Source organism: Lissotriton vulgaris, chromosome 2_1, assembly GCF_964263255.1.
Source record: "Lissotriton vulgaris chromosome 2_1, aLisVul1.2, whole genome shotgun sequence".
NCBI classification, from domain to species: Eukaryota; Metazoa; Chordata; class Amphibia; order Caudata; family Salamandridae; genus Lissotriton; species Lissotriton vulgaris.
This window is the reverse complement of record NC_141687.1, coordinates 434,643,157-434,669,098: the sequence shown is the minus strand read 5'-3', so window position 1 is coordinate 434,669,098 and position 25,942 is coordinate 434,643,157. Positions and strand designations below refer to the sequence as shown.

Here is a 25,942-nt window from a genome sequence, read left to right as displayed (position 1 = left end):
GTGCAAGCACGGCAGGAGGTGCATTTAAAGAAACCTGTTCTATTTACAAGACTCTTTTTGGTTGGTCCCTCTGGCATCAGCCTGTCGAGTGCATCCCGCATGGAAGGCGCCCTTCTGAATGTTATGGTTGGTGTGTGTATATATATATATATATATATATATATATATATATATATATATATATATATATATATATATATATATATATATATATATATATATATATATGCAAACTACCAGCTCCGGTAACTTGCCAGTTCCGCTCGCGGGTGGGTCGAGGTAGGGCTCCCGGTCACCCTGTATATTCAAAACAAGTTCCTATACTTGTCAAAAGAAACGTACTCGACACTCCAAAATTGCTGGTGCATGTAGAAATTTAATGGCAGGAAACAACGCGTTTCACCTCTCGGCTTGATCACGTTTCAGCCGTGAAAACCCAACAGTGTCCTTTAAATTTGTTTGTAAACAGAGAACAGAGGAATAGGACTATCCCAGTGTGAAAAAACAAAAGCAAAAATAGGACCAAGGGCAAGCCAGGTTTCAGATGCTGTAGAAAATGCAAGGCATGTGGAAACAGTAAGGATTGTGTAACTTTAACCATCCCCACTTCTGGCAGGGAATTTGCCATTCGCAAATCACTCTCATGCAACACCATGTACTGTGTCTATGTACTCATCTGCCCGTGCAACAAATGGTACGTAGGCAGCACAATACACACAGCCAAAAAGAGAGTCATGGAACATCTAAGGGCAATCAAAAATCATAACGAACAGTACCCTGTGGCATGACATTTCTATGAGCATCACTTCCAGAATGTAAACAATCTAAGAATGGTCGTGATAGACACGATTGATATGGGAATACGTGGAGGCGACAGAAAACTGGCCCTACGCAAACTTGAGTCGAGATACATAATAGATTTTGAATGCATGACCCCGAATGGGTTAAATTTCAATGAAGAATTGGCTGTCCATCTTGCATGAGAATGTATTGAAATATGGATGTATTGAATTGACATGTATCTACAGTTGCTTTTCCAGGTGTCTGATTTTATATATTTTTTAACTTTTTATAGGCTTTCTGAATGATTTGGTTGGACCATTAACTTGAAAAATACCTTGTGGATTAACTTGCAACGAATGGGTTGAAGCAATAGACTATGGACAAGTGCTATGAAATTTGGAAATCGGGGTAGATGCCCACTTGGGCGGGACCCTGTCACAGGTTGAAATGTCGAATGTATGTTGTGGATACATAAACTTTATCAATTTGTCAATATGCCCACTTGGGGGGACTCCAACAAAGTGGAAAGATGGACTTTCATCATATAATGTCGACTAAGACGTAATTGTAAATATGTGTATTTTCCACCGATTGACAGCGTTTTAGATACTACAGCATGACATTCGATAAACCCATTCATAAGGTCCATTTATAATGCTGATTTAAAAAACATTAGCGTTATTGTATGTTGAAGATACATATACAATCAGAACGTTGCATCCACAGTCTCATATTGCATCACACGATTGAGAAAGGATATGTTACATCAGTTAGTAATGGCCGCCACTAATTTGCACTGTTTGTTTTTTCACACTGGGATAGTCCTATTTCTCTGTTTGCAAACAAATTTAAAGGACACTGTTGGGTTTTCACGGCTGAAACGTGATCAAGCCGAGAGGTGAAACGCGTTGTTTCCTGCCATTAAATTTCTACATGCACCAGCAATTTTGGAGTGTCGAGTACGTTTCTTTTGACAAGTATGGGAACTTGTTTTGAATATATATATATATATATATATATATATATATATATATATATATATATATATATATATATATAATATATATATATATATATTCGAGAACACAGATGTCAGTGTATATCACTGAAGCCAAACTCCCGCTACTTCCAACATCCACACGGCGGCGGCGAAGGAGACTCAGACCCCATTAAACTTCTGGCAAGATGTTTTATTCTTTATCCCAACCCACGTACGATGCGTTTGAGGTCACAGGAGCCCTTGTTCACATGTATATAATATTTTTTGAACAAACGCTCGATGCATTGTGTGGTTCACAATAGAATGCTGCTCTCCATGATAAAGATGTGTTTGGAACAGAATTACTTTGTTTTCAATAACCAGATTTACCTGCAAACCAGGGGGGTTGCGATGGGGGCCTGTTTCTCCCCCAGTTACGCATGTTTACACATGGGACTGTGGGAGGAACAGGTCCTGTCGGGAGAACTCAGGGACATCATGGCGTCAAATATTGTTGTGTATCTCCGCTACATTTACGATTTGTTTTTTGTCTGGCGGGGAACAGAGCAAGCAGCTAATGAATTTGTGAATAAGATGAACACCAATGCTTTGAACCTTAGATTTACATCTCATTTTCATGCGACTTCTATTTGCTTTCTGGACATGCAAATTTATGTGCATAGCAACACTTTAGCGACCAAGCTTTACAGAAAGCCAACAGCTGGCAACACCATTCTTCACGCCACTAGTCACCATCCCCGTCATTTGATCTGCAGTATCCCCTATGGGGAAATGCTGCAAATCAAATGATTATGTAGCGTTGAGTTGGAATGTGTAGTTGCACAAGAAGATAGTAGGCAAAGATTCCTGGAAGGGGGGTATTCGAAGAATATTGTGGAATCAGCACTAAGGAGGACACAACAAATGTCCCGTGATGAGGCCTTAATTACTAAACCACGGGCTGTAGCTATTGCCTCACAGGATGACAAAATACAATCACGCATGATCGTTACGTACAGCAGGCAACACTCTGACATTAGGAAGATCTTATATTGAAATTGGAACCTCATTAAAGGGGATCCAGTGAAAGGTCAGAGGGTTCCAAACAAGCCTATGCTGACTTTTAGGAGATGTACCTCAATGGCTAAATCTTTGGTTAAAAACACCCTGGAACCACAGTTGTCGAACACATGGGGGGCTTTAAGTAAAGGCTTTAAAAAGTGCAGTCGGTGTAAGGCTTGCCGGTATGGTTGTAACAAAAGTAACTACATTAGCCCATTTGTACAACGTCCGCGAGAGAGTACCAAACGGTTAACATGTAAAACAGATTTCTCGGTTTATGTGCTGGAGTGTTCGTGTGGGCTGAGGTACGTGGGAGGTACCAAATTGCCAGTCCACAAAAGAATACTCCAGCACATAAGGGCTATTATTGGTAAAGATCTGGCCTGGCCGGTAGCCAGGCATTTTGAAGCATCACATGAATCAAATCCATCAGAGCTCCAGTACTATGTTATAGATACGGTGTGGCCTCTGAAAAGAGGAGGAGATAGAGAAGCGAGGCTTCGGCTTCTCGAAACCAGATACATTCTGGAGCTGGACAGTAAACAACCGAATGGTTTAAATGCCACAGAAGATTTACACACTTGTTGAAAATAATTTAGCCTTTACATAGGAAATGCACATATATGATCTTACTCTGCAATTTTGGGATCATGTTAGTGATATTTTTTTAAGAAATATGTAGCATTTAGAACTGCCTGTACTGTATATCAATGTTTTTGCTGAATCATTTTATTAATGATAAAATTTTGCACCTCTGATTATGAAGTTTTTAAATGGTGAGTGGTCAAAGCGGGATTGTCCCGGATATTCAAATTCATTTTTGCACTTGCACCTTCTTTTTGTTATTTACACTTAATATGACTTCTATGTACCAGTATATTAGTCATGTGATTCATGGTCAGAGTAGGACTACTAAATGGATCAATGCCCACTGGGGCAATATCAACTATCGATACAAAAAGCCATTAGGTTGAATGGAGAGATTGACAACTATTTTCTCTGCTGCAAGGAATTAAATGATGTATTTACAATGAATTTATCACTGCAGTTGCAAAAATACTTGAGGAATAATTAGTTGGAAAATCGTTAATGAGTTTTTTCCAAAGAAAATGATAATAACTATTTTTACAACACTATGAATTTTATATGATTTTACCATATTTATTCATCTTATAATCATTCAATTGTGGTATTTATATCGAATTTGCCAATTTGAACAGTTATTGAACAGTAGTATTTCTTCCATGTTTGTCCGGCAGATACTCTGTATTACCTATGCACTGTCACTTTAAATACTGGTCACTGCCTACCGCAATTTGCCATGTGATCAAGCTTCGTTGGAGGCGAAACGCGTAATGGCGGCTGGCTGGCTGTAAAAATAAAACCACCTTGAATTAGCACGAAATCTGGGTCTGCTTTCGTCATTTGTGCAGAAAACTTTGGCGGCTGCCTGGTTTAAGTGATGCGCTACGTGTATATATATATATATGTATATATATATATATGCCCATGACATACTCAGGGATTTGTGCCTTCCTTACTACTGCTCGGCGGGTCTGTCCTCGGACAGATCTTCCGCTCCTTCATGTCACCACTGTTTTTTCACATGTTGTATCTTCAATAAACATATGTAATACTAAAAAACCTATGAAATTCACTGAAAAAAACATAGATTTCACAACAGTTATAGTTAGGAATTAGCATTTAAAAAAACTATTAAATTCACTGAAAAAACCATAGGTTTGACACCAGTTATAGTTAGCAGGAAATGCTACTGACATAAAACCATTGAAATTCCCACGTTATAGTTAGTTGGACTCACTATAACTTTGCGCTCCTGCAATGCACTGCTGATGACGTCACATATTACATCACTCATGACATGGTGATGACCCCCCTGATCCCCATATCAAACCTAGGGGGTCAGGGGGGTCTACCCTGCCCCCTTTTGGTCATTTCCTCCTTTGTTTTTGCCACCTCTTGTGTCTCGATCCTACCGAAACACAAGATGGCGCCACTCCGGACTGTTTGGAATGTTGACAGACACCCGAGAGCCAATCAGCTTTCCGCTCGCGAACTCGCGTAACGCGCTGGAGCGCGCCCCGGTGCGCGTACCGGGGCGTGCTTATAGATATATATATTTTTTGGAACCTAAATTACGCAAAATCCACTGGAGCACATATCTTGAGACATAGCAAAGGCACATCAGGCTACCAGTCCCTACAATTTTGCCCGCTTTGGTGGAAATCCATTCAGCCGTTCGGGCTAAAAGTGAGTCCAACCGCCCTATGGAAATTAACATGGGGAAAACACGTTTTGGAACCCCCCTTTTATCTCGGCCCCCGCTTGACGAATCCCCCCCAAACTTTCAGGGAAGGAGGTGAGCCCTCAATCGGCGCCAAAGTTATTCCCAATAGAATGTTGCGATTTCCCTATACAAAATAATCCTAACTATAACTACCTACTGGCGACCGCCAGTAGGTAATATATATATATATATATATATACACGTGAGTTACATTGTTTTTGGCTGAGCCATTTATTTTTTTCTGACTCTTACATTTTGTATTATGAACTTGTTTAAGGCGATCTGGCATTTGAGTCTGGTGAGTCCTATATAAAACCAACAAATAAATACATCATCAAATTAATAAATGCAAATATTATCATAGTGGCTGTACAATAGAAATCCCTCTCATTGCACTCCTAGTATAAGTAATATTCTTAAACTGATCGTTCTTCGATGGATCTATTGTCTGAAACGAGAATTTTTAGTGAGTGCAGCTAGAAACTTACAAATAAACAATTGTTCCAGCGAGAACTCTAGAACGTTTTTTGTTCTGTTTCTTACTGTCATGTGTTCTAAATAGGGTGCTGGTAACACTTTCACAACGTTGTGTTTTGGATTCTGTTCACAGCAAAACGATTGCTCAGTAAGCAACTCCAAACAATACCAGTGGGTATTTTACTGCATTGAAAAGGGCACTATTTACATTTACCTTACTGTGCAGAAACAGTTGTATGCGGGCAATGTATTGTCCACGTACAGACGGTGGGATTAGTGCATGTATATCAGGAGGGGTCTTGCCCATCACAGCACCGAGGTCTCAAATCCATCCAGCAGCCAACATGGGGAAAGTAAGTGAGAGATACCAGTGTGTGTAATTTTGTGATAGAGCCTCATTTATAGGCAAGAATGTGTCAATTTATGTGAATAGCTGGCTCGTTAGTTAAATCTGAAATGCCTTCTTATAAAATATGTGGCATTAGTTAAAGGTAATTTCTTTCGTAAATATAATGCGAATCTTGGTGATTTTTGTAGATGGTTAAGTCACTTATGTTGGAGCCCTGAGTTCCGAGTGGGTATGTATGGCCCTTTGCGTCCAGTGCGTCTGGAGCGCATCACTCCATCGCTACATTAGCGAACTGTTTCACTTTGCGATAGATGGCATCAGAAAAGTCACGAAGATGCAACCTGCATTTTGTTCGTGTTCAGTTTAGTGACCATGTATGTGCAGATACTAGTGCTTTGCGATTATGCATTCAGCAATGGACTCATCTCATAGGATTACATGCAGGCGAATTAGAGTTCGAGCTGCTCCATGTAATGGCAGAGTCACTGTTTCCACCGTCGAGAAAGAGGACAAATGGCATTGTTTTGTCCAGTAGTATCTGTGTTTTGTACATCATTTCTGCGAGTTTCAACTCATTCAGAACATCTCTTAGGGGAGGGGCTTCCTGCCAATTTCATATACACAATCGGGATTTTCATTCAACTAATTAATTAGGGCCTAGTAATTTTGGCTGGAGATTCAAATATATTTTTATCGCAAGAGAACAAGGCTAATATTTTGTGGAGGCACGTGTAGGGACAGACTTACCAGTTTGTCAAGCTGCGCAGTGCTGTAGCCGCAAATGCTGTGTCCGCATTGCATGAGAAGGAAAGAGCAAGGGAGCGCCATATTTACCGAAATATGACCCTCTCCTTCACTCTCTCTAACTCTGGTGTAGAAATATGCAGCTGTGCCCCGCGGACACCCCTTTGCACCACAGAGCAAGGGGGTCTCCACGAGGCTAGCATCATTTTTGTACTGGAAGGTTAACCTTCCAGTACAAAATACTATGCTTAGCCTAACTTTAAACATGTTCCCACTTTGTATGTGTGCTGTACAGTGCAGCACACGTGCAAAGTCAGTAAATAAAGGAGAAAAAAAATGTCTCCTTCATAGCACCTAACTGTAATGGGCGCTATTCTCTGATGCTAAGTAAATAGGGCGAAGTGACAGAAACCTTGGGTGGTTGTGTGGGAACACCCATGGTATGTCCCTTTGGCTCTAAGCAATGCAAAGCAGGATATAACTTATCACTGTGCAAAATGTATGTAAAGTCAGAAAATAAACAGAGAATAATAACATTTCCCCTTTTAATGCCTGCTTTACAGCTGCATTGCTTCTCTGCGCTAAACACTGTCTACTAATGTTAGCAGATAGGGCTTAGCATTAAAACGCATGGGTGGTTGCATGGGAATTCCCATGCATCACCCAAATTTCACCCCTTGGCACACAGTAATGCAAAGCAGAGTGTCATGCATCTTTACATTACTATTCCATGCAAACCTACGCTAATACCAAGTAGCGTTGGTTTGTAAAAGGCTTAGCATAAGGTTGGTATTAAAAAAGTAACACTAACCCAGCACTAAAGGCCTTATTATGAGTTTGGTGGTGCGGGAGCGGGACCGCCCTGCTCCTCCACTGCCATACCCATGTTTGAACTCCCCACCAGATTAGGAGTTTTATCCTGTCTAGCAGACTGACCGCTGGCGTTCCCAGGGTGGTGCCAATGAAATAGGCACCATAATGGAACATCAAAGGCAGTACCTGCACAGCATGGACTACAGCAGTCCGTGCCATGCAGGTACAGCAGTCCGTGCCATGCAGGTACAGCAGTCCGTGCCATGCAGGTACAGCAGTCCGTGCCATGCAGGTACAGCAGTCCGTGCCATGCAGGTACAGCAGTCCGTGCCATGCAGGTACAGCAGTCCGTGCCATGCAGGTACTGGTGTTCATGTACTTAGGGGGGCACTGTGTGCATATACAGCATGAAGCACAAAGGGGCCCTGCAGGCCCCCTTTGTTTCCTCTCCAACACACTTTTCATGACGGTCACTCTGCTATGAAAAGTGTGGTGGTGAGTAAACTCTTAATATGCTTGGTGGGGCCGCAGAAGCACCACAACGCATAATGAGGCCTTGGACTGCCGCACAACCTCCAGGGTTTAGCATTTCCCTGGCATTTGCGTCGGATGTTGTGGTCTTAGGGTGGCCCGACCTCCCTAATCATATCAGGGCAATTAGTAGACCACCACTGTCCATGGTCCATGGAAAGTGGACCTCCAGACTCATAATAAGGCCCCTAAATCTTCGTGAATCTGGGCCTAAGTGTGAATAGTATTTTGAAGAAAACCAAGCAGTAGCGGAGATAAGGATAGGAGGTAAAAGATGATCTGAGTCTCAAAAACGACATGCACTCATTGAATTGCAGAAAAAAATCCGAAATAATTGAATTTTGTGATGTGCCATTGTTTTTATTTCACAATAATTTTATGTTGAACATGAAAAAAGGTCTGACCTGCGCCAGATCACATGGAAGGCTCTGTCAGTAGCATAGCTTGAGACGCCCTACTTTGCATCTACCTGTATAACTGTGGATAGTTCACCTTACAAGCCTTTTTATATTTTCCACTGTCTGAGTCTGCTGATATTGTAACCCAGACATTCTAATATATTTTTTCCAGTGACTTCAGAAACCCCGATGTTCGAAAATTAAAGTTAGATAAGCAATAGATTACATATTTGACAAAAAATAACGAATCATAGTTTGTAATTTTCAATTGCTAGTATTAAACAATAAAATGTTCTTTCTAACAGATCACCTTCTATGAGGACAAGAACTTTCAAGGCCGCTCCTATGAGTGCAGCACTGAGTGTGCCGATCTGACATCCTTCTTCAGCCGCTGCAACTCCATCCGAGTGGACAGTGGCAACTGGATCCTCTATGAACACCCCAACTACAGGGGGCACCAGTACTATCTGAGAAGAGGCGAGTACCCGGACTTCCAGCACTGGATGGGCTTCAACGACTCGATCAGGTCTTGCCGCTTGACCCCACAAGTGAGTCTTACTCCGCTTCATTTTATTTATCTGTACTTTAAAATCTTCACTACCTCAAAGAACTGTACTCATGAAATCTAACTGTTAATCAGCTTCATGACAGAGTAGGTTGGCGATCTTGAAGTCCTCAAGTGGAAATTTGCTTTCCACTTCTAACATATGACCCAACCAAAGTGGCGTGGCCAAGTAACTGAAGATGGCGGACACATGCTAGTTTAGCTCTGGCCAGCAGGCACAATAATTCAACAATTATTCTGCTTAAATAAGCGGGATGCCTGTGAACAACTGCCGAGGGTCGTTGCAGCCACTTGAGAAGCCCTACGCTTCTTATCCAGGGAGCCGGGCCACTCTGCTACGTATGTTCTGTGGTAGGTCCAGCAGCATCAAGCGGTCTTGGTTGCCCTGTGTGAGGTGGGCATTGTGGTGCCTGTAGCAGGCCTGTAGCAGGCATGAGGCATGACCCCTGACCCTATGGTCCTTTCTAATTGGTAAGCGTAGGAGCTCCTAGCCGGACCAATTGTCATACCAGAAACAGACGAGGACTGCTTTAACCCTTTCGATGCTGATGACGAGCTCAGCTCGTCATCACCCACGGGTGTCGTGTGCTGATGACGAGCTGAGCTCGTCTTGGTGCCACTAAAATGGCATTTTCCAGCACAGGGGGGGGGGAAACGCCCAGCAGCCATGTGGTTAATGCACCTTTCCTCTTATAAAGAACCAATAAGTGATGAGGGACTTTATGGGACTACTAACTTGCCTTCCTGGCATGGCCTGTCATGGATCATACTGCAACAGTGCCCACTGAAAACACTCAGCACTATTAGATAAAACCACCTGCATAGTCTGATCCCTTTGTGATATCCCTGGTGGGCTAACAAAGGCTTGACCACCACAAACACATGCGGCATGATATAGTGTACTATTCCTATGCACGAGGAACCTAGCTATGGATCCGTACATGGAACCCCTTTCAGAGCCTCCGAACGGTGGTTGATAATAAGGTAGATATGTTTTTACAGAAGACCAACTAGTGGTGGTCTAGTCTTTTTGGAATGTATACATGCTCGTAACTCTGAGCAAGTAGTATACGGCTGCCCTATCCGGGATCCTCGCCCTATGGGTAGGCATTCTGTGGTAACTGGGAGGGGACTATAACAACATCCTGTTTCTTTCCCTAGACCGCTGTAACCCTCTTCTTCTATGCACCCCAGCCCATTAGCACTGGCAACAATTTGCCCAGATGACCCAGCAATGGTCTCTCCTAGATGCCTGGAGAACCCGTAGTCCACACTTGTGTCTATACTATCTCAACTCGGCCATGCACAACCTAAATGTCTGACTAGACCGTTTTCTCTGCTCCCCGTCCTCACCCCACTGCTTTCTCATTCTAACTATCAGGGGCAGGTGATGTCCGATCACACTGCCCACATTGCAGACATTAAATGGGGTGCATCGCATCCCCTGGTCCAAACCTGGTGACTCTCCAAAGACAAATTGGCTAAGGCAGCCTTCTGCAAGGCACAGTGTACACATATTACCTGCTATTTTGTAGGTAGCCATGCCACCGCTACCACCCGCGCTATAGAATGGTACTCTTTTAAGGTGGTAACCTGTGGCTTCTGTTTGCAAAATATAGCAGGGGTTGGTAGAGAGTTGTCTTGGGATTCGAAGGCCTCTGAGGAGGAAGTAAAATCCATAAACAACAGCCACTCCCAGACGAGACAAACTGCTGTGCTCAGACTGACACTAAAGCATGCCATTCTTCATTGATTGAGCCTCTCCTTGCTATTATTCGCAGGCTATCATTATGGGAATTACAAGAGCTGCACTCACTTTGAAACAGATTCCTTTTGTAACCTACTTTCTAACGCCTGTCTGAACTGCTCATTTAGGATTACGTTACCTTAATCACAGCAAGCATCCCTCCTGGTCCCTAGAAATGAAGATAAACACATAATCTGCGCACTTATAAACGCACGTTCTCTTATAAAACATAGGGAAGACGTGGCGGAACTCATAGCCAACCAAAATATAGACGTTCTGTTTATAACTGAGACCTGGGCAGATCCAGCATCTGGCCAGATTTTAGTATAGCCACCCCGGACGGCTATCATGTGATTAGACTAGACAGATCATCCGGCAAAAGGGGCGGTGGTCTAGCCATTATACACCGAGCCAATTTAGCCATAAAAACAGAACCATTAGATTGGGATTTTGCTGAAGTTTTAGGTTTCACTATTACTCTCTCTCCTATACAAACCTTCAAGGGAACTCTGTTGTATTGACCACCTACCTCACGCATACCCTTCTTGAAATCCCTCAATTTCCTATTAGAACCAGTAGCTGCCAATTCGGACTACACAAAATTGGGAGACTTTAATTTTCATTTAGAAAATCTTGCAGATAAAGACTCGTCCACTCTTATCTCGGACTTCTCGGCTTAGAACAGCGGGTCTCCTCAGCCACTCATCAAGCAGGCCACATCCTGGATGGCTTATTTACAAACAATTCTCATATGACTTACCCTACAGTGTTCCCGCTTATATGGACGGATCACTCGGCAGTGAAATTTATTATCTTAGTCAGGAATCATAAAAATGTATCCCCTCCCATTCGCCCCCAGATTAAATGCCGCGACTGGAAAAACATTGATCCCACCATTTTACATATTACCTTGGAGTCCACGAGACCAGAAGACATATCTGATCCACATGAAGCATCTAATAACTATGGACATTGGCTGAACAATGCCTTTAACCGCTTAGCACCTAACATAAAGATGCAGCCAAACCGCACTAAACCCTCCGCGCCGTGGTTCTCGAACCACTAAGGCTTGAAAGACAATGATGCCGAAATTTGGAGAGGCGTTGGTGTATGAAATACGACAACAATGACAGAGATACATACAAGAAAGCTTTGTCAAGCACAAAAAACTCATAATTGCAGAAAAATGTAACTTTTATAGTACACAAATAGAACTAGCTCCAAACTCGAGCAAACAGCTATATCAGGTGGTTAAAAAATTAGCCAATCCACCAGCTCTTGCCACCACAGAACCATCTCAAATTTTCTGCAATAAGGTAGCGGAATATTTCAAGGCAAAGGTCAAAGACATCTTTAACAACTTTACTAAAAGAACTATCACTGATTCAGCCTGCTTGGAGATCCCTCTCACGTCCCCTAAGCCAACCTTTGAGGCTTTCTCCCCTCTATCCCAACTGTCTATGAAAGAACTTATGAACACTGTTAAGTCAGGATCACCGTTGGATCCATGTCCCCCACTCATCCTCAAACCCATATCCAATCCGATAGCCCCGGTGCTCACTAACATCTGTAATGCCATGTTTCAGACAGGGGACTACCCCTCAATCTGGAAAAAGGCCACTGTAAAACTTCTCTTAAAAAAATCGACCCTAAATCCATTAGAGCCAAAAAGCTATCGCCCTATTGCCTCGCTCCCCTACCCATCAAACGTTTTTGAAAAGGCAATGAACTTACAGCTGTCGAACTATATTGATCAGAACGATCTGCTGGATGACACCCAGTTTGGGTTCAGGAAGGGCCACGGGACTGAGACTGCTCTGATAAAGGCAGCAGAGGAGGTCAGGATAATCATGGACCAGGGTGGTGCAGCGGTCCTAATACTGTTGGATTTGTCTGCAGCCTTCGACACAGTCGATCATACCATCCTGATCGACCGTGTCGCTGCAATAGGCATTCAGGGCAAAGCCAAAGCACTCCTGGCATCCTTCCTGGCTGATAGAGAGCAGTCTGTGAAGATGGGGAGTTATTACTCCCCTGATTTCACTCTGCCTTGTGGAGTCCCCCAAGGCTCCTCGCTAAGTCTGACACTTTTTAACATCCACGTGTCGGACTTGGCGAGGGTGATCAAGTCATTTGGTATTGGACTGACCTCATACGCTGATGACACCCAGCTGGTCCTGGCGATCCACAAAAATGGATGAGCAGTGGCCGCTAACTTCCAGGAGGGTATGAGAGCCATCAGTACCTGGATGGATCAGAATTGTCTAAAGTTAAATTCTGACAAGACTGAGGTCATGGTATTTGGTGAGCTGACCCCGTTTTGGTCCCCAGTTTGGTGGCCTTTGGAGTTAGGAACCCCTCCATCACCAGTATCCAAAGTTAGGAATCTGGGGATTCTATTCGACAACAAGCTAGCTTTTGTCAGCCATGCCAACGCAGTGGTCTCAGCCTCCTTTTTTTACCCTAAGAATGGTAAAGAAATTGCTTCCATTTCTTCCCCCAAATGCAGGCAAGACCCTAATGTCCACTTTGGTATTGTCTAAGGTGGACTATTGCAATGGCCTACTGTTGAACGCGCAGGAGCAAGTTTTGAACAAATAACAGCTTGTTCAAAATGCTGCCGCAAGGATTCTAACTGGCACACCGAAGTATTCATCTATTTCTCCCATCATTCGTCAACTACATTGGTTGCCGGTTAGAAGCCGTACGAAGTTTAAGGGTTTGTGTATCACATATAAGGCATTGAACAACATTGGACCAGAATTTTTTAAAAAGGCCATTTGTGTTAATACACCTAGTCGAACATTACGTTCATCTGCAGCCCAACAGCTTCAAATCCCACGCACAAAAAAACCCACATGGGGAGACAAACGCTTTGTGGTTTCCGCTTCTAAACTGTGGAACCTGCTCCCTTCCTACATCAAACTTAGCCCATCACTGCTAACATTCCGAAAGCATCTTAAAACCTGGCTTTTTAATCAGTAAACTCCCAATAGGAACCCCGTTGCAATCTGTAAGCTCTAGCGCCGAGACACCGGAAGGTATTTGTGTGCTATAGAAATTTTATAAATAAATAAAATAAATAAATAAGACTCAAATTCATGCTACGGGTGACAAACCTGGACGGGGGGCATCCGTTGCAAGCCCAAGTAGACATAGTGCAAATATTCAATTCCTACTACACCAGGTAATATCTGGAACAACCAGCAACAACCCCAAGGCAACTCACCAATTTTTAGATCCCGTAATCTTACCTACATCACCGCCATCGTAGGAAGGATCTTGATGGCTTGATCACTGTAGACGTGGTGAAGAGGGCAATACATGACTGGGTCCAAAATAAGACCCCTGGTTTAGATGGCCTGCCAGTAGAATATTATGATCGCATCACCATGCTTCAAATTGCCAAATTGGTTGAAATTATATTAAGTATAATAAGACTCTTACCATAGGCTTGCTCCCAACTTCTCTTCAAGAGTCTCTTCTAGTTCCCTTGCTCAGCCCTAACAGGGACCCCACCCAGCTCTTCTTGCACAGACCTCGTACAGACCTATAGGTATATTAGGCGCAGATCATAAAATCCTTGGAAATTTGCTATCGGATCGGTATGGGCAGTTACTACCTACACTGACCCACCCAGATCTGGACAGGTTTATACCAGGTCGTAACACATCTAACAACATCAGACGACTTTTCCACATCATGGATCAGTCCACACTGCGCTAACCCTTAGCAGCATGCCTCATCTAGACCTAGAAAAGGCCTTTGATTCCCCGTCCTGAGAATACATGTTTGATGTCCTGAGGGCCATGGTGCCGGGTCGTTTCTACACATGAAATCTACTTCTTGAGCACGCGTAGGCAACCTGATCTCAGCCTCCTCCTTAATTAGCGGCAGTATGTGGCAGGGGTGTCCTCTCTCAGCTATGCTATTTACCCTTGAAATGGAGCCCTTGGTGTAGTGACTCAGAGCGGGGGTACGATGCTGTGGCATCCCGCTAGAGGGCACAGTGCATGTAGTGTCCCTATATGCAGACAATGTACTACTATATATTCGGACACGCTGACTGAAGTGGCCCCTATTTTAGCAGCATTTCAAGATTTTGAGCAGGTAGTAGAGTTTTGGGTGAACTGGGAGAAATCATGCATTTTCTCACTTTTACTCAACTGTGATGGCCCACCGCAGGTTAGCCAACTGGGTGGAGAGTCATTGACGTGATTGATAGCAGTGGTCTGGTATCTTAGGGTCTGCTTTTATCATTCTTAGGAGGATTTATTTAATGGCAACCTACATAGGTTATTTAACGCCCCCAAGTCTCAAATGCAGTTTTCGCAGTGGTTGCTGCTGGAATGCCGGGTAGAGTTGCTCTCTCAAAGATAATTTTGCTTCCCTGACTATTTTACTATTTTGTCAATGTCCCAGTATTTCCTAATAGGCAATTCTTTCTTGACTTGGGAAATCAGCTCTGGGATAACAGGAAATGTAGAGTAGCACCAAATAAGCTTCAGTTACCAGTCAGGGGGCAGAGGGCTGGGAGCGCCATCTTTTGAGGCTTATAACCTCATGGTGCAACTTTAGGGAGTGGCCAGGTGGCTTTTGGGGAAACAATCTTTATAAAGCCAGTGCAGGGAAGGGTCCCTAACCCTGCATGTAATTCAACAACTTCTACATTGCATTGTTAATCTGAACCATTCATGGTCCTCCCATGTGTGGATTGCTTGGAGGTGCTTGGCAAAATCTTCCAGTTCACAAAGTGCACACTACCCTACTCCCCAGCCACTCGCTCCAGGATCTACCTGCACCCTTGGGGCATTTTATTGCTGACAAATTAGCAACCTGGTATGAACATTCAATTGACACGGTGGAGGGTTTGTTTCAGGATGTCCATTTACTCCTGTTTCACCAGTTGTGCCAGAAATACAACATTCCAACACATCAATATCTTTTACACAGGCAGTTATCAGGTCACTGTGGGTGTAATTTATGCAGAACCACCCACCCATGTAGTGATGCATACACTACACACCATGGGAGAAGGGTGGCATCTTATCACTTGGCTTTACAAAGCCATATACAACCATACTGGGGTCCCACTGACTCAACTCTGGAGTACCACCCCTACATGACATTGAATGGACACGGGCACTCAGTCTCTCCAAGTTATCTCCAAAAAAGCGCAATTCAAGAACATTCACTATATGATACGCCATACGGCTTACCTCACAGCTTACCGTCTAAACCGTATTTTCCCAATGGCTGACCTTATCTGCCCCAGATGTCAAGCCCAATCGGCAGCCTTTCAACACATGTTTTAGTCATGCCCCAGTATAACCAGCTTCTGGCATTCTTCAGTTTACACACACTCTATTAGCCACTCTTATAGAGCTCACATCACCTGTCCAGGTTTACATTTCATTTGTTATGATACTGTATCAGCAAGGTTGTGTGATCTAAATAGGATTAGATACTACTGTATAATTGGGGCCTCCATCATGGAACAAGAGGAGGTTGGTAAAGATAGGAAACTCCAACATGTATTACTGTGTTACGTAGCACTGAACAACCTGACTATCCAATAAAACTTAATTGAAATGACCCAACCAAAAATTAAAATTGATGTTTCTTTCCAGCTATATATTAAATGTCATTACGCCCATAGCTTAAGAAATTAACAATGAACTCAGTGTTATATCACGTATCTGATAGTTGTGTTAACTATCACATTTAGGAGAATGCTTTGACAGCATTTCGTTTAAGACGATGCAGAGATATCACTGTTTGCATGGTTTGGCAATTTTTGGAGTTACTTTGACATGAAGCAGATTCTTGATCTATGTGACAATGAAAAATGCAACAGTGAAGAAACTTATATTGTAAGGAGTAGTAATGAGAAATTCCCCTCGAAGAAAAAGACATTACAAGGAATACCGGAATGAGAAAAACCATCTTCAAAAGTTCATATCTAACACTTTCCCTTACCAAACCCAAAAGCTAGCCCTCAGGCACATGCATCAAAGCCTTTCGCGATCGCAAACGGTGCGATTCGCAAAAATCGGCCGTTTGCGATTGCAAAATTACCTTTTGCGATGCATCAAGAAAAAAAGGCCCTCACAATTCGAGAATTCGCAGTTAATTGCGAGTTCTCAAATTACAATTGCATTTAAGGAATTACATTTTGCAATTCCTTAAATGGATGAAAGTAAAAAAACAACTATTTCGCTATTTGGGGGAGCAAATTACCATGAAGTTGAACTTCATGGTAATTTGCAAAAACTTTAAAAAATTCACTTTTGTGCATTTTTTAAAGTTTTATGTTGCGCACACACATGCCATTAGGGCATGTGTGTGTGCAACATATGTGCACAGATCAATTTCAGGTGGGCACCCTTGAAATTGCATTCTCAATTTGCGATTCTGTAATTGAGATTCACAAATTGAGAATGTCTTCCCATTCATTCCTATGGGCCTCTAGGCCCATAGGATTGAATGTGGAGGTATTCCTTAATTGCGACTCGTAATTTGCGAGTCGCAATTAAGGAATGTTTAAAAATCGCTATATTTTAAGCAATTTCTACATGTATAGGCTTTTGCGATTCCTTAATTGCAATTCCTTAAAAATCGCAATTATGGAATTGCGAAAGCCAACAATGATGCATGTGCCTGTAAGTACAGTAACAATCTCTAATTTAGCTGTCAAATTCAGTCTTTTCGTCCTTTTATTAGTATTGCTTATTGTCCTTTTAACCTTTATATTTTCTTGATTTTCACATTATGATGGATGTAATTGTGTATCTAGGAAATCACTGACTTTCGTTGCAACAAAATAAATTCTAACAAGTTGCCTTTTCTCTGCACCAAAACCTCATTTAAAATAGGTCACTATTAATATTGAGCATGTTAATATTTACACCTTTGATGGACTGCGCAGCACACAGAGCAAGATGGGCTGCTATAGAACGATCGTTTGGTAGCATTTACTTCTTGCAGAAATATTCCATATTCCCGAGCAAGATACGAAAATAGGGAAATAGAGATACATGTTCATCATGGTTTGCAATTGATGTTTGAAGTCTCTTTACTATTTATTTCGCCTGAAAAAATATTCTAAGAACTTTGAGATGGTAAATCGTTTACTGATGTTTTGGTTTATGCATATAGGCCATTCTATTTTTATTTGGGCAGAAACTGTGCGCCGATTATAAAATTTACATTTCGTGCTATATCAGAGGCACAAACGGTCATAAGGTATTTTTTACTTATAGGGTTGTTTTCTGCATCCAGTCTTATATATGTGTCCAGGGTTCATAGTTTTTTTGTACCCTACTAGCAGCCCGCCCCAGCATTGCCTGGGGCAGAAAGGGGCTGGGGGCAGTGCACCCGCTCCTGCCCCGAACCCCTCCCGCACCGACTCCCTCCCGCCCCGACTCCCTTGCGCCACCCTCCAGCCCCGACTCACTCGCGCCCCCCTCGCGCTCCAAATCACTCCCGCCTGACTCACTCGCGCCCCCCCTCCCGCCCCGACTCACTCGCGCCCCCCTCCCGCCCCGACTCACTCGCGCCCCCCTCCCGCCCCGACTCAATCGTGCTCCGACATTTTCATTTACTGCTGCCTCCTTCTTGCCTCCCCCTGCATCACATAGTCTCACTTTCCCTTTCCTTACCTGTGCCGCCGCTCCTCACTGCACAGCCGCTCGTCAGTGCACCACCCTCCTCCTTCATCGCCATCACGCATGTCGCGTTGCGCCCAGCGCTAGGTCCCGGCCGGCGCTACTTTCAGGGGACTACTTTGTTTACAAACTTAATTTTTTTAATTTACTTTTTTTTTTTATTTATATAGCCTATGTCCATCTACACACCCTGACAATTTCATATATGTATCGGGTGTGGTTCCCGAGTTTACCTGGCCAAAAGGTGCAAGTTCTCTCTTTATAATAGTAGTATAGATTAAGCTCTAATAACCCCATTTTACATGTTCACACTCACTGTCAAAATCCGGAAAACGCTGAAGACGGGAAAGTAGTGAGTGCTAAATGCGAGCCAGCTGCAAAATGAGCTTTCAGACCAAAATACCCGTTAGTGCCCAAAAGAGTGCATACAGCACTGAACACTTTTTCACACTACGGCACGTATAAGTAAATTTAATAAATTAGTTATCATCGTAATAGACTGTATACATCCGCTATTTCTCCATGCTGAATTTCCCTTCTCATTGCTGCCTTAATCTTCGAGATTGCCTAATGGTTTACTTTGAACTCAGTTCATTATCATCCCAGCTAGTATCGCTTTAGCACCCCATATCATCATGGGGTGAATGTTGCGCTTTATAACCACATTATGAGATTACATATCAAGCAAAAGGTACGCTTTTGTAAAACAAGCACGTCTCAACAGAGCACATTTTCTTTAAGTGAAAGTATTGTTTGTTTTTTTATCTTACATTTTATTTTATGGTATTAAGAAAGTTAATTCTAGTTTCTTTTCTCTCCTTGTCCAGCACCGTGGATCCTACAGAATAAGAGTTTATGAGCGAGAGAACTTTGGAGGTCAGATGATGGAGTTCTCTGAAGACTGTCCCCATGTTTACGAGCAGTTCCGCTACAATGACATCCACTCCTGTAATGTGCTTGAGGGGCACTGGGTCTTCTATGAAGAGCCCAACTACAGAGGCCGTCAGTACTACCTGAGGGCCGGAGAGTACCGGAGGTACAGCGACTGGGGAGCCTCAAGCCCCAAGGTTGGATCATTCAGGAGAGTTCGGGATCTTTACTGAGATACTTTTGATGTTCTGCCTCAGCAATCCATGTCACACAAATAAATATTGCATACATTAAGTTGTTTTGGTTTTTTATTAATTTTTTTAAATGTTTTTCATTTTATTTTTCCAACCAGCAGTTACATTGCCCATAAGATTTTACATTTTCAGACGTGTTGTTGCACATGACACTTTGTGGTTACAATACTGACTATATTCATAACATTTATCATTTTCACCATTTCAGCTTCAGCAGACGATTATGTACTTCCATGTGATAATTGAACCCATCTTGCATTGTTGCTGTGCGCTTCGCAGTCCGCCTAGCTCCTTGTGTGTTACTCAGTCAAGTGATGTAGTGGCGTCTGTGGTGATATTAGTCAGTTCATGTCTCTGGTTTCGGAGCAGTTTGCAAGTTTTGAACAAGTGGTTCCCTGAAATCTCTGGGCCTCGAAGTTTGTGGAATGTCTTCTGCGTACGTCTCTAACACTTCCTTGCAAAAGGTCATGTCCGTGATCCAGTCTTTAAGCCTAGGTGGTCTTTTGCTTCCCCACTTTATTGCTATGCGCCTTTTTGCAAGTAGTAGTGCTACCGCTTGGAATTTCCTGCGCATAGCATGTTTAAGCTTCTTGACTCCTAAAATGCATACCAAGGGTGTGTAAGGGATCTGTTCCGATAGCATATCGGTTAGTGTGGCCGTGACTTCACCCCAGTACGTCTGCAACCTAGGACATGACCATGATACATGTAAGAAGTCTGCACCCACCGCATTGCACCTCTGGCAGGCGTCTGTCTCCCTTGGGCCCAGTTTATGTAGCATGGCCGGTGTGTAGTATATTTGGTGAATGAACTTGAAATGTATAATACGTAAGTTGCAGTTAGACGTGAGGAGCGTGAGTTGTGTGGAGCTGTATTGCCAGTCTTACTCTTCGATTGGCTCACTCAGTGTTCTTTCCCATCTGCTCAGCGCTGCTGTAGGTTTCTCAGCCTGCTCATCCTGGGCCACATTGTATAATCGTGTTACCAGGTTTTTCCGGGTCGGAGCCGTTAGTAATATTGGGAACGCATTCAATTGCTCGGGTTCAGTTAGGAAGGTAGTGTATAATGACCTGATTGCCGTGCGTAATCTTAAATATGCAAATTTCTTCAGGGGGACTTAGTGTGCACATAGAGAGGGGTCTGTCCAGTTAATGATTGTATTATGGGGGAATATTTGTCCCATGGAAGTTAGGCCTATCTCCGTAGGCAACGTTTGTATGCTCTTTTCTTGCGTTACAGTGAGTTTGGGGAGTCTCGCCATGGGCAATGCACATGCATATACTGGTAGTTTGTGTGCTCTATGTGCCAGCGCATGCCATGCCCTTGAGGTGCACTTGGCTGTGTTTATCTTGTCACTTGGCGTATATCGTATTGGGTCAGCTATCAGTGCCGTCAGTGGCATGGGAGAAATGCTATCTTTTTCTACTGCGATGTGCGGTATGTAGGTGTGTGGTTTTGTTTAGTAGTGTGCATGTTGTGCTTGTACGCACAGAAAGTATAAATGGAAATCCGGCACCCCAAAACCACCCGAATAGTATGGTTGTGTAAGTACCTTCCAACTTGTCCTGGCCTGTTTAACAGCCCATTTCAGTCTCCGCAGGAGAGAGCGTAGTCTGTCGAAAAAGGCCTTGTTTAGCCATATTGGTATATTCCAGAACAGATACAGGAACCTAGGCAAGACTAATTTTTTGTAGGGTTATTCTGTCCGCCATTGAGAAGGGGATTTTTATCCATCTGTCTACCTGTTCTTCTAGTCTCGCCATTGCCTTTCCATTGTTCTCCCTGATGACTGGCTCTGGGTCCCGTTGAATCCAGACCCCTAGGTGTTTAAGTGTGTCCATACGCCACTTCAAAGGGAATTCCAAATCGGGTTCCAATGTATCCGCAGTGAGTGGTATCACAACAGATTTATACCAATTTATTCGGAGACCAGCGTATTGTTCAAATCTAAAATTTTCCCTAATATGGGATTTAGATACTTAGTCGGATGTGTGGTGTAGAGGACCATGTCATCAGCGTACAGAGCTATTCGAATTGACTGAAGGTCAAATTGTAGGGCCGTGTCGGAGTGTTTCTGGTAGATTTTACAGGCCAGTGGCTCTAGGATTATGACAAAGTGCATTGGTGATAGTGAGCAACCCTGCCTAGTGCATTGCATAATCTCTGTGGGGTTGGATGTATTGCAGTTTATCCTGACCTGCGCTTTAGGTGCTGTATACAGTAAGGAAATCCACTTTGAAAAGGGTTCAGGAAATCCCATCTTTCAAAGAGTGACAAACATAAAGTCCCACTCCACAGACTCGAACACCTTGGCGGCATCTAATAGAGCCGCGGCTGCTGGCACATCCGGGTCTAACTGGTGATATAGTGAGAAGATTGTGCGTATATTGTGGGTGATATACCATGTCGGCATGAAGCCTGCCTGGTCCGGTAACACTAGATTACAAAGAAGTGGTTGTATTCTATTCACAATTATTTTTGGTAAGATCTTAGCAACTATATTTATCAGGGATAAGGGCCTGTATGATTCGCACTGAGATGGGTCCCTACCCGGTTTTGGGAGTGCAATCAGGAGTGCCTCGCTTAATGGGGTCGGTAGCGCACCTTCTTCATAAGCTCCTTCAAGCATTTCTGTAAAGTGTAGGATCCGTATATCTCGGTATTCTCTGTAGAACTCTCCCGGGAGACCATCAAGCCCTGGAACTCTATTATTGGGGAGGGAGTTAAAGGCGTCTATGATTTTATCCTTAGAAACAGGGAGACTGAAGTACTGTCGGTGGGTGCCCGACAGCCACGCCATTGTAATGTCATCTAAATAGTCTTGTATGTCAGATGTGGAGGGCTTCGCCTGAGCAGTATATAACTGCGTGTAATATTTGGTGAAGCATTCCAGTATGGCTGGGGTGTCGTATACCATGTTGTGCTGAGCATCCTGGATCTGCGTGATGTACGATGTGGTGTGAGTGGGTCTTATTTTATATGACAGTGCTCTACCAGGTCTGCCCCCTTCTCCATTGTTCCTAGCTGTGTATTTATGCGATATGTATTTTACCTCGACATCTGCAAATTTGTTATATTTGTCAATTTGTTTTCTAGTTTCAGCCAGTAGTGTGTCAGTTGGGTTTCAGCAAATTCGCGCTCCAATCTATTAATGCCAGCCTCAATTCTTTCCAGCTGCCCTCTATGGGCCCAATGTAGGTCGGTCGGTAACGGCCGAAAATCGGTATTTTCGGCCGTTACCGATCGGTAAATAGGTGATTGGTATGTAGGGGGCATTATTTTACCGAATCGGTAAAATTACCGATTCGGTAAAATAAAAAATCGGTAAATTTACTGAATCTGAGCCACCCATATGTAGGTGGGACTCTTCAGAGTCCCAGGAGCCTTACCGAATCGGTATTTTACCATCAAATCCAATTTGATGGTAAAATACCGATTCCGGTGTGCATGCACATGTGTGCATGCACACCTATGCCATGTGACAGGCAGACCGGCTCTTAGGGCATGTATTCCTGCCACATGGCACCCAAGCCTGTTTTGGGGGTGCCAGAGGGTGTAAAAGTGACACCCCCTGCACCCTTGTGAAAATCTTCAAAGCCCATAGGAATGAATGGGCATTACCGATTCGGTATTTACCGAATCGGTAAATACCGAAATCATCCGATTCGGTATTCCAGCACATCTGGAATACCTACATGTCGACCCCATAGATTTACCGATTTTTAATTACCGAATCGGTAAAATTCGGTAAATCCATTTCACCTACATCTGGCCCAAAATCTTTTAGTATGCCTGCATGTTTACTTATACAGTGCACCTTATGGTGACTTTGAAAGCCTCCCAGAGGGTCCTTGTGCTCTGGACCGATTCAGAATTGTGTCAAAAACATTTAGTATTGCCTGGCGGAGTTCCTCCCGAAATACTTGGTCCTGCTGCGCCGTCTGTCTTAGTCTCCATGTGAACTGTCTTGGGGTGTGCGTTGGGATTTCTAAGTGGATACGAACTGGGGCATGATCAGAGAGTGTTTTGGGTAAGTGTGCCACATCAATATTCCATGTGCTTACATCTCGCGATACCAGCCAGTAATCGATTCAAGTGAGGTGCGTTTTCTCCTGTCTGGATGTCTTTTTCTCTATATGTCCACCATGTCCCAGTCTGCTGTCCCCTCCCTTAAATCTTTGGCCGAATGCTTGCCGTACCTGTCAGTACCAGTTGATATGTCCTATGTGGGGTCCAAGCAAGTATTAAAAACCCCACCCTAAAATGATAGTGCCGGGTTGGAGGGCATGTCATTTCGCCCAGATTTGTGCATAAAAAGAAGAATCGTAGTTGTTTGGGCCATACACATTCACAATTGTTAACACCGTGCCCCCGAAGCTTCCCTTCAATATCGCATAGTGCCCCTGATCGTCCTGCATAGAGTTTATAAGCATGAAGGGCACGGTACGCTTCACCCATATCAGAACACCCCTAGCGTATGAGGAGTAGGATGACGTCAGCCTAAATGAAGCCCACTTTACCCCTATTTGTTTCTCTCTAGATTCAATGAGGTGTGTCTCATGCAGGCAAGCCACATCTACCTTGTGCTTGTCCAAGTACGCTAGCACCTTACGTATTTTCTGTGTGTTGTGCAACCCTCTAATATTCCAGGAGAGGAGCGCTAACGGTCTGCTTTGTTTTAAGGTGTCAGTAGTCTGTCGATTCTCCGCCATCTATCCAATTTATGTGTCTATGGAGTTTGAAAGTGTCTGCTTTGAGTCTGTTTGCCATGTCTCCGCTGGTCAGAGTTTTCTGGTTACCCTTCGTGCCCACCCCCTCCCACTCCACTGTCCCCGTACTAGTGGAGGCACACCCAATAATAACAATCAACATTCCCACAAAAACAAAAAATAAGAGAGAAATACTAAAGTCGGTGTTGTACACACATAGGAGTCAGAGCTGCCCTCCCGTTACTTGCAGCGCAAGCCACATGGGAAAACGCCCTTCCATGCATGTTACAACTTCAATACTTAATGGTAAACAACATTGATCAAAGTTACATGAGAATTGCTCACCCAGCAACGGGCGCGGACCCATCTTGTATAAGGCTTTCGCTAGATGTGATACCACTGTGAAAGTAAAAGCTATACATAATAACTGACAACTTATCTGGAGCAGCGTCTCGAGGATCTGCCAGTGTTCGGTTTTTAATTGTCCTGCGCCTTCCGAAGGATAGCACTCTTCCGAAGGATAGCACTCTCCGTAGAGTGTGGGCATGTCACACCAGTGTCCAACATGTGTCCATGGAATACAGTTCATTCGACATCGAACATAGTGGATTGCTCCTCTTGTTCTCCTCTCGGTGATATCCGCTGCGTGCTCAACTGGCCTTTTTGCTATAGAAACTTCATTACTTCCGATGGTTCAGCGAAGATCCGTGTGCTGTCGGCAGTGATTTTTAGTCTGGCCGGGTATAGCATAGCGTATGGAATATTCAGTTCCCTCAGTTTCTGTTTTGCTGTTGTGAATTTATTCCGCGCTTCTTTTACCGAAGACGTGAAGTCTGGATATAGGGATTTATCCATGCCTTCATGGGATAGCTTTCCCATTTCTCTGGCTTTTCGCAGCCCCACGTCCCGGTCCCTGTAGTTCAGGATTTTGGCGATAATCGCTCTCGGTCTGGACCCAGCAGGTGGTTTCGGCGCTAACGATCTATGGGCCCTTTCAACAATAAAAACATCCGAGAAGGTGTCTCGTCCCAACATGGAGATTATCAGCTTTTCCACATAGGGTTCCATTGGGCCCGTGTTTGTCGTTTCCGAAATTCCCATCAGGCGGATGCTGCTTCTACGAGACCGGGCTTCTAAAGCTCCCAACGTCACCGTCATTGCCGCCAGTTGTTTCTCCATCTTCGTCTGTTTCGTGTCCAACTGTACCTGGCCATCTTCTGCTTCGGATATTCTTCGCTCCGCCATATCTTTCCTTTCTGTGTGTTTGTCGAGTCTTTGGGACATGCTGTCTACCCTATATGTCAAGGAGTCAATCTTCCCATCAATATTGGATAATGCGGTTTGGATTGTAGTGAACATGGATTGTATGTCATCATTCGTTACCTCCTGTTGCTCCCGTCGTGGGTTGTGACGCAGATTGGTCATTGCTGCTTGGTTCTTGTTGTTTCTTAGCCTGGTCAAAGTTTAGTTTTGGGTGGGTGCGATCCGCCTTCCCCCTGGTGTAATGGTAGAGTTTAAAATTTCGCAGGTGTGACTATTCCAGCGCCTCTGTATGGTCGGCGTCACAGGCCAGATCACTCCAGCAAGGTCAGAGCTCCAGAGGACAACTGTCCCGCTGCCACAGACTCATCCCCACTGCGCCCCCTTGGAGCTGTGTCAGAGCAATCTCAAGTGTTTTATTAATAA

General features: G+C 43.8%; 1 protein-coding gene across 1 annotated transcript; it reads left to right on the top strand.

Moving 5' to 3' along the window:
- Nucleotides 1-5,845: 5,845 nt before the first annotated feature.
- On the top strand, nt 5,846-19,587 carry LOC147730551 (gamma-crystallin-3-like). The gene is made up of 3 exons (XM_086958590.1): nt 5,846-5,962; nt 8,750-8,992; nt 19,251-19,587. Exons 1-3 carry the CDS (start codon nt 5,846-5,848, stop codon nt 19,524-19,526), a joined length of 636 nt encoding a protein of 211 aa, XP_086814716.1. The 3' UTR covers nt 19,527-19,587.
- Nucleotides 19,588-25,942: the final 6,355 nt, after the last annotated feature.

What these genes read in the sequence shown, in the direction of transcription:
- LOC147730551 (XM_086958590.1), top strand. Translation starts at nt 5,846, where the DNA reads ATGCGGGCAATGTATTGTCCACGTACAGACGGTGGGATTAGTGCATGT. An exon ending in CAGCAGCCAACATGGGGAAA is followed by an intron (nt 5,963 to 8,749) that starts GTAAGTGAGAGA and finishes TCTTTCTAACAG; the next exon opens with ATCACCTTCTATGAGGACAA. An exon ending in CTTGCCGCTTGACCCCACAA is followed by an intron (nt 8,993 to 19,250) that starts GTGAGTCTTACT and finishes CTCCTTGTCCAG; the next exon opens with CACCGTGGATCCTACAGAAT.